The sequence below is a fragment of the Rhinoderma darwinii genome, chromosome 3, assembly GCF_050947455.1.
Source record: "Rhinoderma darwinii isolate aRhiDar2 chromosome 3, aRhiDar2.hap1, whole genome shotgun sequence".
Taxonomy (NCBI): Eukaryota; Metazoa; Chordata; class Amphibia; order Anura; family Rhinodermatidae; genus Rhinoderma; species Rhinoderma darwinii.
This window is the reverse complement of record NC_134689.1, coordinates 209041646-209058114: the sequence shown is the minus strand read 5'-3', so window position 1 is coordinate 209058114 and position 16469 is coordinate 209041646. Positions and strand designations below refer to the sequence as shown.

At 40.1% G+C, this 16469-nt stretch overlaps 1 protein-coding gene across 1 annotated transcript in view; it reads right to left on the bottom strand.

Moving 5' to 3' along the window:
* The window catches only part of CCDC146 (coiled-coil domain containing 146), a 123913-nt gene that overhangs the window by 29472 nt on the left and 77972 nt on the right, over positions 1-16469 (bottom strand). Inside the window, exons 7-9 of the mRNA XM_075857330.1 lie at positions 8461-8534; positions 1654-1881; positions 1176-1362 (exon numbers count right to left, since the gene is read on the bottom strand). Coding sequence (XP_075713445.1) covers positions 1176-1362; positions 1654-1881; positions 8461-8534 — 489 coding nt within the window. The remainder of the gene's footprint in view (positions 1-1175; positions 1363-1653; positions 1882-8460; positions 8535-16469) is intronic.

Here is a 16469-nt window from a genome sequence, read left to right as displayed (position 1 = left end):
CACACAGACATTCATATGGATGAAAAAACGGGTAGTATTGTTGAGGATGCAAATTGGACACGCTCTTGTGAATAAGGCCTAAATTCACAACTGGGCATCTGTGCTGGTTGACTCTGAATGTCAGACCGTGTAGAGACAACCCCCCCCCCCCCATGACAAAGGGGATGGTAACACCCACTTGTCAAATTATTCATACATTTACAAAAGGAATAAGGAAGTTCTAAAAGATGATCCAGAATTGTTATATCATGGGGAATTTACTAAAACAGACACATCAGGAGAGCTGTCATCTTTAAAATCCCTGCAGTTGAAAACAGATTGCTGGAATCACTTTTTTGGCAGTTCAAAGTCAACCTCTAGTGATCCACTAAAAAACCTTTTATGATATGCACCTTGGTGTGCAAATCCAAGTTTCTCATCTAGAATTAAAAAATTACTGATCTAGCTTTTTATTAGCTACGTTCACTTGCAGGCTACAAGCTGCAAAAAATTTACGAGCTGAGTAGGATAGATAGATAGATAGATAGATAGATAGATAGATAGATAGATAGATAGATAGATAGATAGATAGATAGATAGATAGATAGATAGATAGGATAAAGAGAGAGAGAGAGATCTAAAATAACTTTAATATCTCATCCAATTAGGGAATTACTAGCTGTGTGTACCTGCAGAAACAACTTGCTAGTTAATAAAGCTCTGTGATTACAGCAGCCTTGGCACTGCTTCAAGCTGTGTGTTGGAGTGTACTAACAGGGGAGAGGGAAGGAGTAGCAAGAGTAATGTAAGCTAGCAAGCTTATAGATAAATGACCGTGACCGGGCTGCAGCTCCACTGTATCTGTAACATAGCAGACAATGCTAACTTTCAGTTAGAGGTGGGCAGCACAAACAACTGAGCTTTGAATGGAAAGGCTCCACAATTGCACATGAGGATCTAAGAGCACTGTGAAGTTTATATTTTTCACTGAAGGTACGCTTGAAGCCTAGGATTAATAATCACCCAGTCCAATGCTCCAGTTTGCCTAGAACCATGCCTTCCATTATTACACCCCTACAAAATGTGTCTGTGAATCATCAGTTTGTATATGTGGGTAATGGTTATGAACAGTTGGACCAGCAAGATTAGCATATAGGAAAAATAAAAAGTCTTAATTTGAAATCAAAATAGTATACCTCTACTTTAACCTTGTCATATAAAGACTGTGTGTGTATCAGAGCATCGTTTGCTGACTTCAGCTGTAGCTCCAATTTCTTGATGTTTCGCATATCCCGATCTTTCTCTTTTTGTTTACGAGTAAAAGCGTCGTGTTGTGTCTGCTTCTCTATCATGGCATGACGTAGATTAAGATCTGAAGCTGCCCTACAAATTCAAAGGTGAAAATCAGTGTAATAGAGAATGGATGAAAAGTACACGGTCTGCTATACTGTATAGTGTGATCTCTGGAAAGAGTACTATGAATGTGAACAATAGATTATAGATATGACTGCACAATGGTGTACAGCAGAAAGTGCTTGTACCACCACTGTCTCTTTCATTTAATAAGATACAACATTCTATGCAGCTGTAATAACTCTGCTTAATGGGACAGTGATCCAGGGATAATAATATACAAAAATATACTAGGACCAAAAACAACAGGTGTGAAGTAACCTTTCTCCCAGAGCAACAGCTTCATTTTCCTTGGAAAACTCCAGTAACTTGGTCAGATGATTAAATTCCCGTTCTTTATTTTCCAGTAAAGACCTTTTCCCTTCCAATTCCTTCATAACATCTTCTTTCTCCTCCAACATCTTTTTGGTTTTATTGTCTATCTGTTTGAGGTTGTGGTTTAACTCCTGACACTGCTCGTCCAGCTTCAACTTTTTCTTTCCGGTTTCTCTGGAATTCAGGCACAATACAATATGTAATAACAATTCTAAAATAATTTCAGTACTAAACATCACTCTTTACATAGCAACTTAAACATTGGGGAATATCTAATTTCCTGACCTTAAATATGCTCTGCCAGATGTTGTATATTATAGAAATCCATGATAAATCCATAAAATAGAGTTGAATCTGGACTTAATACAGACAACATCCTATACAACTATAGGTGACCCAAGTGCCAAATGTATAACAAAATGATTTTGCAGATTCCAGTTACTTAGACCAGCATTACTCTGCATATGTGTGATACAAAACGGTGCCATCACTAGGTACTTTGGGCTAAACTAATAAGATGATATGTATACAGCGCAAAAGGGAATAAATGTTTGAATTTCATTATAATAAAAATGGAATAAATAAAATACACTATATGGCTAAAGTATGTGGACACCTGACCAGCAACATCTATATGAGCTTTTTGGAAATCCCATTCTAAAAGCATGGGTGTTAACACAATGTTGGGCCCCCTCCTGTGGCCATAACAGCCTCCACTCTTCTGGGAAAGTTTTCACAGGATTTTTTGGAGTGTGTCTGTGGGAATATGTGAGGTCAGACACTGATATTGGAAGAGAAGATCTGGCTCACAAATCTGCATTCCAATTCTTCCCAAAGATGTTTGATAGGGTTTAGGTCAGGCCTCTGTGCAGGTCACTCGAGCTCCTCCACACCAAACTCACCCACAGTCAGGCTGAAACAGGAAAGGGCTTCTTCCAAACTGTTGCCACAAAGTTAGAAGCATACAATTGTCTAAAATGTCTTACCCTTTCACTGGAAATAAAGGGCCTAGCACAAACACTGAAAAACACCCCAGACCATTATCCCTCATCCACCAATTTTACAGTATGCACTATACATTCCGGTAGGTAACGTTCCTCTGGCATACGCCAAACCTAGATTCAACCATCAGACTGCCAGATAGAGAAGCCTGATTCCTCACTCCAGAAAACACATTTCTACTTCAGAATCCAGTGGCGGTGTGCTTTACACCACTCCATCCAACACTTGTAATTGTGCTTAGTGATTTAAGACATGCATGCAGCTGCTCTGTCATGGAAACCCATGCCATGCCATGTATCGTCCGGAGTCCATTGGCGGCGTGCTTTACACAACTCCAGCCGACGCTTTGCATTGTACATGGTGATCTTAGTCTTGTGCGTGGCTGCTTGACCATGGAAACCCATCTCATGAAGCTCCCGACGTACAGTTCTTGTGCTAATATTTCTTCCAGAGGCAGTTCGGAGCCCTGTAGTGAGTGATGCATCGGACAATAGGTGATTTTTATGCGCAACACACTTCAGCTCTCGGGGGCCCTGCTCTGTGAGTTTGCATGGTCTACTGCCTTATGGCTGAGCTGTTGTTACTACTAGATGCTTCCAATTTACAATTCTAGCACTTACAGTTGACGTGGGCAGATCTATTAGATCAGAAATGTCACAAACGGACTTCTGGTAAAGGCAATATCCAGTGGCGTAACTATAGGGGTCACAGCAGTCGCTTTTGCGACCGGGCCCCGAAGCCAGGGGGGCCCAAGGCCCCCCGCACCACATCAATGAAAATTTACTATAGTAACTGGGGCCTATGTAATAAACTACAATATATAGAGTGCCTGCCGGCAAACAAAGCCCTTGTTTCCCAACTATCGAAATTAAAATCACAAGTTTTATTAGGTATAGACGGCCAAAAACAGACTACATGAAAGTTACAATTCCTGGTCCATTGCTGATAAGGATCAGCATAGTGCAATGTGTCAACACTCAATGAAGCAAGGCGCTAGCGACTGCAGTCCGCAGCACCACTCTGTAAGTTAAATTCTAGAGGATCAGCAAGACCAGTGATTAAAATTCGAAAGAGCCCCCCCGACATGTTTCGCTACCGACATAGCGTCTTCAGGGGTATCGGGGCTAATGACAGCGAGCGGCGGAATCCACAGTCATATATACACCGAAAAGTATCTACAGCTGTGCCTGTAATAAGCTGGGAGCCAATCAAAAAACGAGTAGAGGACCGTGCCTCCACTCGGCTAATTGACAGTCAGCAGCGCCAATAGCAGGCGAAACACAGACCACCAATGAATGCGGTGTCGGCGCGCATGCGCAATAAAGGATATATCGGAGATAGAAACAATTTGGGTAGTTACAAAGATGTAAAGAAAGATACATCTGGGCGCATGCGTACTACAATGTATGCAAACATCATTAGGGTAAGATGTAATTGTTAGGTCAAAAAAAATATCACCAGCAATAGAAAAGGAATTATGTAAATACATAAACTAATAGTCATGGCTGCAGCCTCCACTCGGCCGATTGACAGTCAGCAGCGCCAATCGCAGGCGAAAAACAGACCACCAATGAATGCGGTGCCGGCGCACATGCGCAATAAAGGATATATCGGAGATAGAAACAATTTGGGTAATTACAAAGATGTAAAGAAAGATACATCTGGGCGCATGCGTACTACAATGTATGCAAACATCATTAGGGTAAAATTTAATTGTTAGGTCAAAAAAATGACCAGCAATAGAAAAGGAATTCTGTAAATACATACACTAATAGTCATGGCTGCAATAAAGTGGACCGCAGGAGTGGTTTAGCATGGGTATAAACGATGTGTGTATACTGCCAACTATAAGATACCAACAATAGTGGCATCGATTTAATCTATAGTGGGAGCCAAGTTATAAAATTAAAGGAAACCGTCGCTCTAGTCACTAAAATAGTCTGAGTAACAATCCAATATTAGACAGTAAGTTAGATTTACATCAATGAATAGTGAAAAATAGCAAAAGGTATAGACATCGTCAGATTTAGCTCGATGGTGATACAGCTTATAACAAAAGGTGCCCAGAAAGAGAAAACATATACCGGGACGAAAGGAAGAACCGGCAGAAAATAGTAACATGCTCATATCAGATAGTAGATAAATGTCACAAAAACGCTGCAAAAGTAAAACCCTCGTTAAGGCCCCCTGGACTGAGAGAGCCCAAGCGATGGATCCAGCGTGCCTCCTCCTGTAATAACCTGCGATCTAAGTTACCTGCTCTAGGGCCGAGTTTAATATGGGTAATGCCCCAAAATTGTAGGGCACGAACATCCCCATCATGTGCAGAGCGCACGTGCCTAGAGAGTGGTGTGTCTTCTTTGTGATGAATAGTACTTAGGTGTTTAGAGATTCTCCTCCTCAATTCCTGTATAGTCTTGCCGACATATAATTTAGGACAAGGGCATTTAGCGATATAGATCACTCCCTTACTCTGGCAATTGATAAATTCTCTGATCTGATACGATCTACCATCCAATGGATTCGTAAAATGTTTGACGGTAGGCATGAGATAGCAAAAAGAACATCGACCACATGGGTGTGAACCAATAGTAGATGACTTTAGCTAGCATTTTGACATCACATTTGGTCCGGAATGATGGCTATGGACCAGGTAGTCACGTAGGTTCCTCCCTCTGCGATAGGTGATACTAGGTGTAGGGGGAATAGCATCGCGAAGATCCGGATCGGCCAAAAGGATTGGCCAGTGTCGGTGTAAAATTTTGCGAACCTGTTGGGAGCCAGCATCAAACGTGCCAATACATCTAATGCTGGTAGATCCCATGGATTTAGCAGTGATCGCTATACGCTGAGCATCTTGAGATTTACGTTCACATAATAGTTCACTTCTATTGGTAGCTCTGGCCCTAGCATAGGCTTTATGCAGCCACTTTCTGGGATAGCCTCTTGCCACAAATTTGGAGAAGAGGCTATTACATTCCAGTTGAAAGGACCGTTCGTCTGAACAGTTCCTTTTTGCACGGAGGTACTGCCCAATAGGGATTCCCCTCTTCAGGGCAGGAAGATGGTAACTTTCCCAATGTAAAAGGCTGTTAGTAGATGTAGGTTTCCTGGAGATATCAGTATGGACACCACCAACAGGATCCAGGGAAATTTTTAAATCCCAAAAAATAATTTCTTTTTCATGTATACAGTGGGTAAATTTCATACCCACCTGATTAGTATTGAGTATGTTCATGAACTCGTGGAATAAAGATAGGTCACCGTCCCACCGGAGGAGAATATCGTCGATATATCTCCCCCAGAAGAGGATGTGACAGGTGTAGGAGGCTAATGTGTCAGTGAAGATTATGGTGTCTTCCCACCAACCCAAGAATAAGTTCGCATATGTGGGTGCACAGACAGTGCCCATTGCCGTTCCTTTTATTTGTTGATAAAATTTGCGATCAAATAAGAAGTAGTTGTGAGTGAGAAGAAATTGAAGTAGTGATAGTAGAAATTTATTATGTGCATGGAATTGGGTGCCTTTAGTGCCTAGAAAGTGTGCAACTGCTGTGAGGCCAAATTGATGTTGAATATTGGTGTAAAGTGATTCCACGTCAATACTAGCAATAAGTGTGGAAGAAGTAACATGGATCTCCTGGATCCTGTTAATGGTGTCCTTAGTATCTCTCAGGAATGAGGGGAGAGAGGTAACAAAAGGTGAAAGGTTCTCGTCCAGATACATGCTGATGTAATAAACTACACGGGCCCCTGTTGCTATAGTAACTGACAGTACTTACCTTCCTGGTTCCGGAGTGCAGCAGAGGTCCTGACGTCACAGCGATGTGCGCACAACATCCCGACCCTGGATGGAGTCAGGACTATCCTGAGGATAGGCCATCAATGGGTAGCCTACCATGTGGTAGGCTTAGATACAGGGCCCCAGCAAACAGTAATCTTATACTGTATAAGATTACTGTCTGCTGGACCCTGTATCTAAGCCTACCTTGTGGTAGGTTTAGATACAGGGTCCAACAAACAGTATCACACATGCACCTTTGCCCTGTATGTTAGCCTACCATATGTGTTAGGCTGTGTTCATATCACCGCTGCCCTCCCATCGAGAGGTTCCGTTGAAGGTTTCCGTCGGATAACCCCTCAATGGAAAAGCAAACTGTAACCTCAGCTTCTGTTTCCCTCAATATTGATTTCAATGGTGACGGAAACTTTGCTAAAGGTTTCCGTTTGTCACCGTTGTGACAGGGTTCCGTTGTTTTGACAGAATCAATAGCGCAGTCATCGAGAACAACAGAACCCTGTCACAACAGTGACAAACGGAAACCCCTAGCAACGTTTCCGTCACCGTTGAGATCAATGGTAAGCGAAATGGAAGCTGAGGTTTCAGTTTGCCTTTCCGTTGAGGGGTTGCCCGACAGAAACCTCCGATGGAACCCCTCAACAGAAGGGCAGTGGTGATGTGAACAGGCCCTTACTAATGTTTTTTTTGTGTGTTTGTGTTTTTTTACAGCGAGCTGGGCCCTTTATCTAATCCTATCATGTGTGATACTGTCTGCTGAGCCACTGTATCTAATCCTATCATGTGTGATACTGTCTCCTGAGCCACTGTATCTAATCCTATCCATAGGTAGTGCAACGTTTCAGCCCCAGCATGGGCCTTTCTCAAGCTTGAGAAAGGCCCATGCTGGCGCTGAAACGTTGCACTGCCAATGGGTGAATAAAATGCAATTTTTCACTTGAAAACCATCTGCTTTGGAGTGCTGCCTTCCTTTGTTTTTCTATATATGGAACCGGGGATCGGGGTCTAAAGGCTTGCACCCAAAGAATTACAAATAAGGCTATGAGCCTATAAGTGCTGCGCTCCTTGTGTTTTATATGTTTAATCCTATCCATAGCTATAGGGTCGTAGGGCTATAGATATGCTGTATCCTATATACATATATGCATACACGCACACACATTTTTTTGGCTGGGTATATGTATTGGGGCTATTTCCCCATATGTTTCAAGACCTTAGTGACGCCCCTGGCTGCTAGTGGTGCATCGTTGGGTCACTTAGGGGTCCCAGCAATGCAGCTGAGAGCTGCGGGCCGTCAGCCATGAGAAGTTTGGGGGAAGGGGGCAAGAAGGACCTTTGCATCGGGGCCCATGAGCCTTTAGCTACGCCCCTGGCAATATCCTACAACAGTGCCTTGTTTAAAGTCACTGAGTTCTTCAGTACGAACCATACTACTACCAATGTTTGTCTACGGAGACTGCATGGCTCTGTGCTTGAGTCTATGCTTCTGTTTGCAATTGGTGTGCTTGAAACAACCATTCATTTAAACTTATAAAATCTGTCTATTCATATACAGGATTTGTCTATACAGCTATAGTCATTAGGTATAACAGACTTTTTAATACAGATATATTGTCTCATTATTTGTGCATATTTAGTGCTGGATAAAATAATGAAAGCTATACCTTTTACAGTAAAATGTATGCTGCAACTATATTTAACATTGAGTGAGGAATCTGAAATCTAAAGTTAAACAATGGGAAAATTCTCCACAGGCCAGTTTGTTCACATTCAGAAAATGCTTCATACATCCAAGTCTGAGAATGCCTGGGCAAGTGACCTCTAGAACATTCCATGCTAGAAATGCTTGCCTATAGACCTTGGCTGGATAGCTATCTGGTCATAAATGTTCTTAGTTAGCTTGCATGCTATATGCATGTAAATGTTGTTGAAGTTAGAATAAAACAGCATACATTGTTTTGCGATTAATCCTCTCTATGTCTTTGCCAATTTGCACTGGTATGTTCTGGACCTGCACAAGTTCATCCTAAAACAGAAAGCACATAACAGATAAGAGAATAAATGTAACTGTGTTTATTAACATTTTTGTTTTCATACATTCCATATTTTTCCGCATTTAAAGGGGATTTCTCATCAGAGACAACCCCTTTTAGATAGAAGCCATTGCGGCAACTACCAACACCCCCAGCAAACCGATTATTTTGCTGTGGGAAGCCGCGGCCGACACGACGTGGCCACAGTATTTCATGGCGAATTTTCAAATGAATGATCATCCATATAGCCACATGGACAATCACGTCTGCCAAAGTGGGCTTTCCGTTTTGGCACATAGAGGGGGTCACAATCCTCACTGTTAGGCTGGTTACACATGGCCGTAATACAGTGGCATTGTAACGTCCGTAATATTTGACTGTTGTTTTACCAAATTAACATGCTACAAATATGAAGTTGTCAGATCATTTTGTTGGCTCAAACCTTTACCTTTGTAAAGTAATCTGACAGACCAGACTGGTGTTGTGTGTGTGTGTGTGTGTGTGTGTGTGTGTGTGTGTGTGTGTGTATATATATGTATACATATATATATATATGTACATATATATATATATGTATGTATATATATATATATATGTATATATATATATATATATGTGTGTATATATATATGTATATATATGTGTATATATATATATATATATATATATATATGTATATATATATGTATATATATATATATATATATATATGTATATATATGTGTGTATATATACACCAGTAGAAAAAACGGCAGCACTCTATTTCAACGTACAAATTCCAATAATGAAGGGTGCCAGCTGATAGTCCCGATCCAAAGACCATACGCATATCCAAGAAGAAAATTCAGCAGCACTCCAATGATCAAAGGTGAAAAAAAGTGAAATTTATTGTGCCAACATGGCAATGCAACATTTCCGTCCCACCTTGGGACCTTTCTCAAGCATAGTGATACATACATATTCAGTGGTTTATATAGTGTGTATCCAATCAGTATCGTCAATCTCATTAAAATAATGAGGTTGATATATACATCTCAAAACAACGTGATACAAACAATGAAAGAGTATCGAAGTGACATAAATCGATACATATAGTGAAAACAATAAGTTGATGTTAAAAGCAACATAAAACATAAATTTTTGATGCAAGAAAATACATAATTCCATAAATCACAATATTCACCAGCTGGGTGAAAATCGGAGACTGCACGACCACTTAGCCAATCAGAAAGCAGGAATTGTTGTTTGACGTATGACGCCTGTCATTCACAGCCCGTATTTGTCCAGCTCCAATGCGCATGCGTCGGATCAGTCCGGACCGGATATGACGTCTCGCTTTAGTAACTAGGATACCGATCGTTAGTAAACAGAGTCCTCTCAGCATTCAATTATACATAGTGGATCAGTATATCCCGGAGATGACATGTCGCTCCGAGAGTTTAACATATCGATCGCCAAAAAACGATTGTATACAATATAGATAGGAAATATAAATCAAATAAGAAAATTGCTCATCCTGTCTTTACACAGCACCTAAAGGGTAAATATACCCAAATGTTATACCTGCATGGAAATAGGCAGTTTACCGCACATCATAATTAGAAGGTCAAAAGATTATTCATGATAATATATAAGTAAATAAACCAGTAGAGTCCACACGAGGAAGACGGGATCCCGATCACATTCTGTGTTCGGCGGTCTCCGTCATTCAGGTTCGTGGAAAGAAACGCACAAAACTATCGTGTACGCGATCCCAGCCATATCGCCTATAACTCGTGTAGCGGACTCAAGGTATTTTGAAATAATAAAAATAAAAAGGAAGGGAGAGATGTGCCATAAATACAACCCAGCCATGGAAAAAATAAGAAAAAAACTAATAGGATATCAAATATGCTGAGTAACAGACACATTGAGCAAGAGAACAATTCAACCATCTTTCCATCACAAATATAGCTTATATTGGTTTATCGTAATATCAATAAAGATGATCTGAAGTGGTCCTGCAGTCCCATGTTTATCTATAATAGAAAAAAATTTTGTTACAAATATGTCAAAGGTTCATGTATCACACATTTTATTTAAAGAGGAGGACAGAGCCAGAAGTCAAAACACACCGGAAGGTAACAATCTCAGGGAGCAACTCTGGATACATTAAATTCAACGTTAAGACCATTAGGTCGCAAAGAATTCAATAGAAAAATCCATTTAAGTTCACATTTGTGTAGTGCCCTATGTCGATCACCACCCTTATAAGACAAAGGAATATGGTCAAGGATCATAAATTTAAGATCCTTTTCAGTATGACCATGATCAGTAAAATGTTTTGCCACAGGTAAGTCACATTTCTTTTTTCTTATTGAGTACCGATGGTTATTCAACCTCGTTTTAAAATCACATGTAGTTTCTCCTACATACAGTAAGTGGCAGGGACACCAAAGTACATAAATAACCCAGTCTGTGTCACAGGTTACATGATGTTTAATCTTAAATGCTTTATGTGTCACAGGGTGATCAAAAGTATTCCCCCTCTGCATAAGATTGCAATTAATGCATCTATGGCATGGGAAATTCCCTGGTCTTAAAGACTTTAACAATGCTTGTTTCCCTTTCAGCTGTTGTTCACCAACTCTGGTTTTGACAAGATTATCACGTAGATTCTTAGATCTACGATAGGACATTAAAGGCGGGTTGTTTAGTTCACAGATATGGTTATAGCTATTTTTGATGATAGGCCAATGTCTATTCAAAATGCTGGAGACACTGCCACTTAACGAATTATATGTGGATATAAATGGTATCCGTTTACTTTTAATATGTTTACACGGCTTAGTCAATGTTTCCCTCGGAATACTCTTAATCTTCATTTTGTGAGTATATAATAAATGTTTAGGGTATCCCCTTTGTGCGAAATTGGAAATCATGAGGTCTAAGGACGTGTCTAAATCATTCGGATCATCCACAATCCATTTTGCTCTCATCATCTGACTAAATGGCAAAGACCGTATCATGTTCTTAGGATGACAACTCTCAAAGGGTATTACGATCTGTGTCTTTCGTATATAACCCAGTGGTCAGGACATTATCCCTCAGCATTACATTGACATCCAAAAATTGTACCATCTCATTGGAATAGGTCATAGTAAATCGGATATTGTGATCAATCTGATTAAGGAACTGGTGGAAAGATTCCAAGTTCGTTACAGTATCAGTCCAGATGAGGAAGACATCGTCTATGTATCTCCACCACCCCAGTACATGAGTGAAGTGGTGGGACACATAGACGCATGTCTCCTCCATCATGTCCATGAAAATATTGGCGTAGGTAGGGGCCATGTTAGACCCCATAGCCGTACCTTTTAATTGAATGTAAAATTTCTCATCGAACATGAAGTAATTATTGGTCAAAATAAGTTCTAAGAGAGACATAATGAATTCCCTGCATGGGATATCATAATCAGAATCCATAAGTCTCCGTCTCACTGCCTCAATACCTCTATCATGTCCTATAGAGGTATAAAGGGAGACAACATAGAAAGACACCAACAGGGCTCCTGCTGGGGGTCTTGTCTGTTTTAATTTCTGCAGGAAATCTGTGGTGTCCCTAATTTAGGACTTAGTACCTGTTGCAAATTGTCTCAACGCCTTGTCAACAAAAATTGAGATATTATTTAAAAGGGAACCCCTGCCTGATACAATCGGGCGGCCTGGCGGATTCACTAATCCCTTGTGAATCTTGGGAAGTAAATAAAGACAAGGGGTGTTTGGATGATCTATAAGCAAAAAGGTATATAGCGCAGAATCGATAATACCCTCATCAAATGCTGATGTCAAGAAATTTTTGATCTTCTTCTCAATATCACACCTGGGGTCAGTTTTTAACAGTTTGTAAATATCTGTGTCACTCAATTGTCTATGAGCTTCTGACATATATGTTACGGTATCCATAACCACGACCGCACCCCCTTTGTCAACGGGTTTGATGGTGAGGTCGTGGTCATGTATCAGCTCATGCATAGCTGTCATTTCTGCAGTAGTGATGTTAGGGTGGTTAAGACAATCATTATTCTGTACACGTAATTTAGACAGATCTTTCTTGACTAACTCAACATATGTTTCAATAGAATTTGATATCACAGGAGGCTGAAAGCCACTTTTGTTAAATAAACCAAAGTCCTTAAGACAAATGGGTTTAGATTCAGTCTCCACGATTTTTTCTACTGGTGTGTATTGGATCCTATCAGCTGGCACCTACTATCAGAGTATACTAAATAGTTTTCACGATGGAACGAAATGATGTTAACAACGATATATCGTCTGCCAACACTGCTGTTGTTTTTACGGAGGAGGATATCGCCAGAATTCTGAACTGAGCGGAAGGTGACGTTTCCTTTTTGAGCACACCGTCATTACCAGATGTTAAGCGGAATTTGGAGTTTGAGTCCAAGAAATTGATCAATGTCGATTTACATCTATTGACACTTGGTCAGTATTATAAGAATAAGATGGTCCCTCGTGGGATGCGCCCACAGATGAAACCAACTATGCATGTACAACATGAAGAATTTAGATCTAAATACGAGCAACTGTCAAATAATTACGCCCTTGACACGATATTGCTAAACATGGACTTCCTACATCGAGACCTGATCAAATTAAAACATAAAGTTCAAGAACTGAGTGATACATTACGAACCCTTATGCCTATTGAGGAGTTTGGATTGCACATGGAAAAACTACAGGTCACTCTGTCTAAAACACGAGCCGAAACAGAGGAGGTCAAAAAACGCAAATGGTATAGAGATCAACTGGATTATAAAACAGGTCAAATATTTACATGGGACCGTTCTAACGATCGAATGATGGATCCATTGAGGAGGGAACAAAGGGGACGTGATCTTAAGAAATATTTCGGTGGAGAAAATCGATATCAGGAACATCGACAAAAGGAAAATGGTCAATATCGATATGAAAATCAGGCCAGTGATTTTTTAGGAGGAACAAGTATGGAGCACAGAAGCCCAAATCCACCAGGAGGGCAGGACGTAAAAGAAACCGAGGAAGGAAGAAACCGCTCACAAAGACAACAGCGTCAATTGAATCAGAGGACTGTGTACAACAATAAAAAAAGGAGTGTAGTGAAACCGTGGTAAATATCTCTTCCCATATATTGTCTGATGCACAGTTGCAATTGTTGGCCAGAGGCCTGTCTTTTTGTCCGAGTCAACGTTTAGATTGGTTCCAATTGGAACTTGATTTATATAATTTCATTAGATCAATTAAACTGAAAGTGTGGTTTGATTCTAAGCCCCACGATAATATAGTGGAGACTGAATCTAAACCCATTTGTCTTAAGGACTTTGGTTTATTTAACAAAAGTGGCTTTCAGCCGCCTGTGATATCAAATTCTATTGAAACATATGTTGAGTTAGTCAAGAAAGATCTGTCTAAATTACGTGTACAGAATAATGATTGTCTTAACCACCCTAACATCACTACTGCAGAAATGACAGCTATGCATGAGCTGATACATGACCACGACCTCACCATCAAACCCGCTGACAAAGGGGGTGCGGTCTTTGTTATGAATACCGTAACATATATGTCAGAAGCTCATAGACAATTGAGTGACACAGATATTTACAAACTGTTAAAAACTGACCCCAGGTGTGATATTGAGAAGATGATCAAAAATTTCTTGACATCAGCATTTGATGAGGGTATTATCGATTCTGCGCTATATACCTTTTTGCTTATAGATCATCCAAACACCCCTTGTCTTTATTTACTTCCCAAGATTCACAAGGGATTAGTGAATCCGCCAGGCCGCCCGATTGTATCAGGCAGGGGTTCCCTTTTAAATAATATCTCAATTTTTGTTGACAAGGCGTTGAGACAATTTGCAACAGGTACTAAGTCCTAAATTAGGGACACCACAGATTTCCTGCAGAAATTAAAACAGACAAGACCCCCAGCAGGAGCCCTGTTGGTGTCTTTCGATGTTGTCTCCCTTTATACCTCTATAGGACATGATAGAGGTATTGAGGCAGTGAGACGGAGACTTATGGATTCTGATTATGATATCCCATGCAGGGAATTCATTATGTCTCTCTTAGAACTTATTTTGACCAATAATTACTTCATGTTCGATGAGAAATTTTACATTCAATTAAAAGGTACGGCTATGGGGTCTAACATGGCCCCTACCTACGCCAATATTTTCATGGACATGATGGAGGAGACATGCGTCTATGTGTCCCACCACTTCACTCATGTACTGGGGTGGTGGAGATACATAGACGATGTCTTCCTCATCTGGACTGATACTGTAACGAACTTGGAATCTTTCCACCAGTTCCTTAATCAGATTGATCACAATATCCGGTTTACTATGACCTATTCCAATGAGATGGTACAATTTTTGGATGTCAATGTAATGCTGAGGGATAATGTCCTGACCACTGGGTTATATACGAAAGACACAGATCGTAATACCCTTTGAGAGTTGTCATCCTAAGAACATGATACGGTCTTTGCCATTTAGTCAGATGATGAGAGCAAAACGGATTGTGGATGATCCGAATGATTTAGACACGTCCTTAGACCTCATGATTTCCAATTTCGCACAAAGGGGATACCCTAAACATTTATTATATACTCCCAAAATGAAGATTAAGAGTATTCCGAGGGAAACATTGACTAAGCCGTGTAAACATATTAAAAGTAAACGGATACCATTTATATCCACATATAATTCGTTAAGTGGCAGTGTCTCCAGCATTTTGAATAGACATTGGCCTATCATCAAAAATAGCTATAACCATATCTGTGAACTAAACAACCCGCCTTTAATGTCCTATCGTAGATTAAGAATCTACGTGATAATCTTGTCAAAACCAGAGTTGGTGAACAACAGCTGAAAGGGAAACAAGCATTGTTAAAGTCTTTAAGACCAGGGAATTTCCCATGCCATAGATGCATTAATTGCAATCTTATGCAAAGGGTGAATACTTTTGATCACCCTGTGACACATAAAGCATTTAAGATTAAACATCATGTAACCTGTGACACAGACTGGGTTATTTATGTACTTTGGTGTCACTGCCACTTACGGTATGTAGGAGAAACTACATGTGATTTTAAAACGAGGTTGAATAACCATCGGTACTCAATAAGAAAAAAGAAATGTGACTTACCTGTGGCAAAACATTTTACTGATCATGGTCATACTGAAAAGGATCTTAAATTTATGATCCTTGACCATATTCCTTTGTCTTATAAGGGTGGTGATCGACATAGGGCACTACACAAATGTGAACTTAAATGGATTTTTCTATTGAATTCTTTGCGACCTAATGGTCTTAACGTTGAATTTAATGTATCCAGAGTTGCTCCCTGAGATTGTTACCTTCCGGTGTGTTTTGACTTGTGGCTCTGTCCTCCTCTTTAAATAAAATGTGTGATACATGAACCTTTGACATATTTTTAACAAAATTTTTTCCTATTATAGATAAACATGGGACTGCAGGACCACTTCAGATCATCTTTATTGATATTACGATAAACCAATATAAGCTATATTTGTGATGGAAAGATGGTTGAATTGTTCTCTTGCTCAATGTGTCTGTTACTCAGCATATTTGATATCCTATTAGTTTCTTTCTTATTTTTTCCATGGCTGGGTTGTATTTACGGCACATCTCTCCCTTCCTTTTTATTTTTATTATTTCAAAAAACCTTGAGTCCGCTACACGAGTTATAGGCGATATGGCTGGGATCGCGTACACGATAGCTGTGTGCGTTTCTTTCCACGAACCTGAATGACGGAGACCGCCGAACACAGAATGTGATCGGGATCCCGTCTTCCTCGTGTGGACTCTACTGGTTTATTTACTTATATATTATCATGAATAATCTTTTGACCTTCTAAT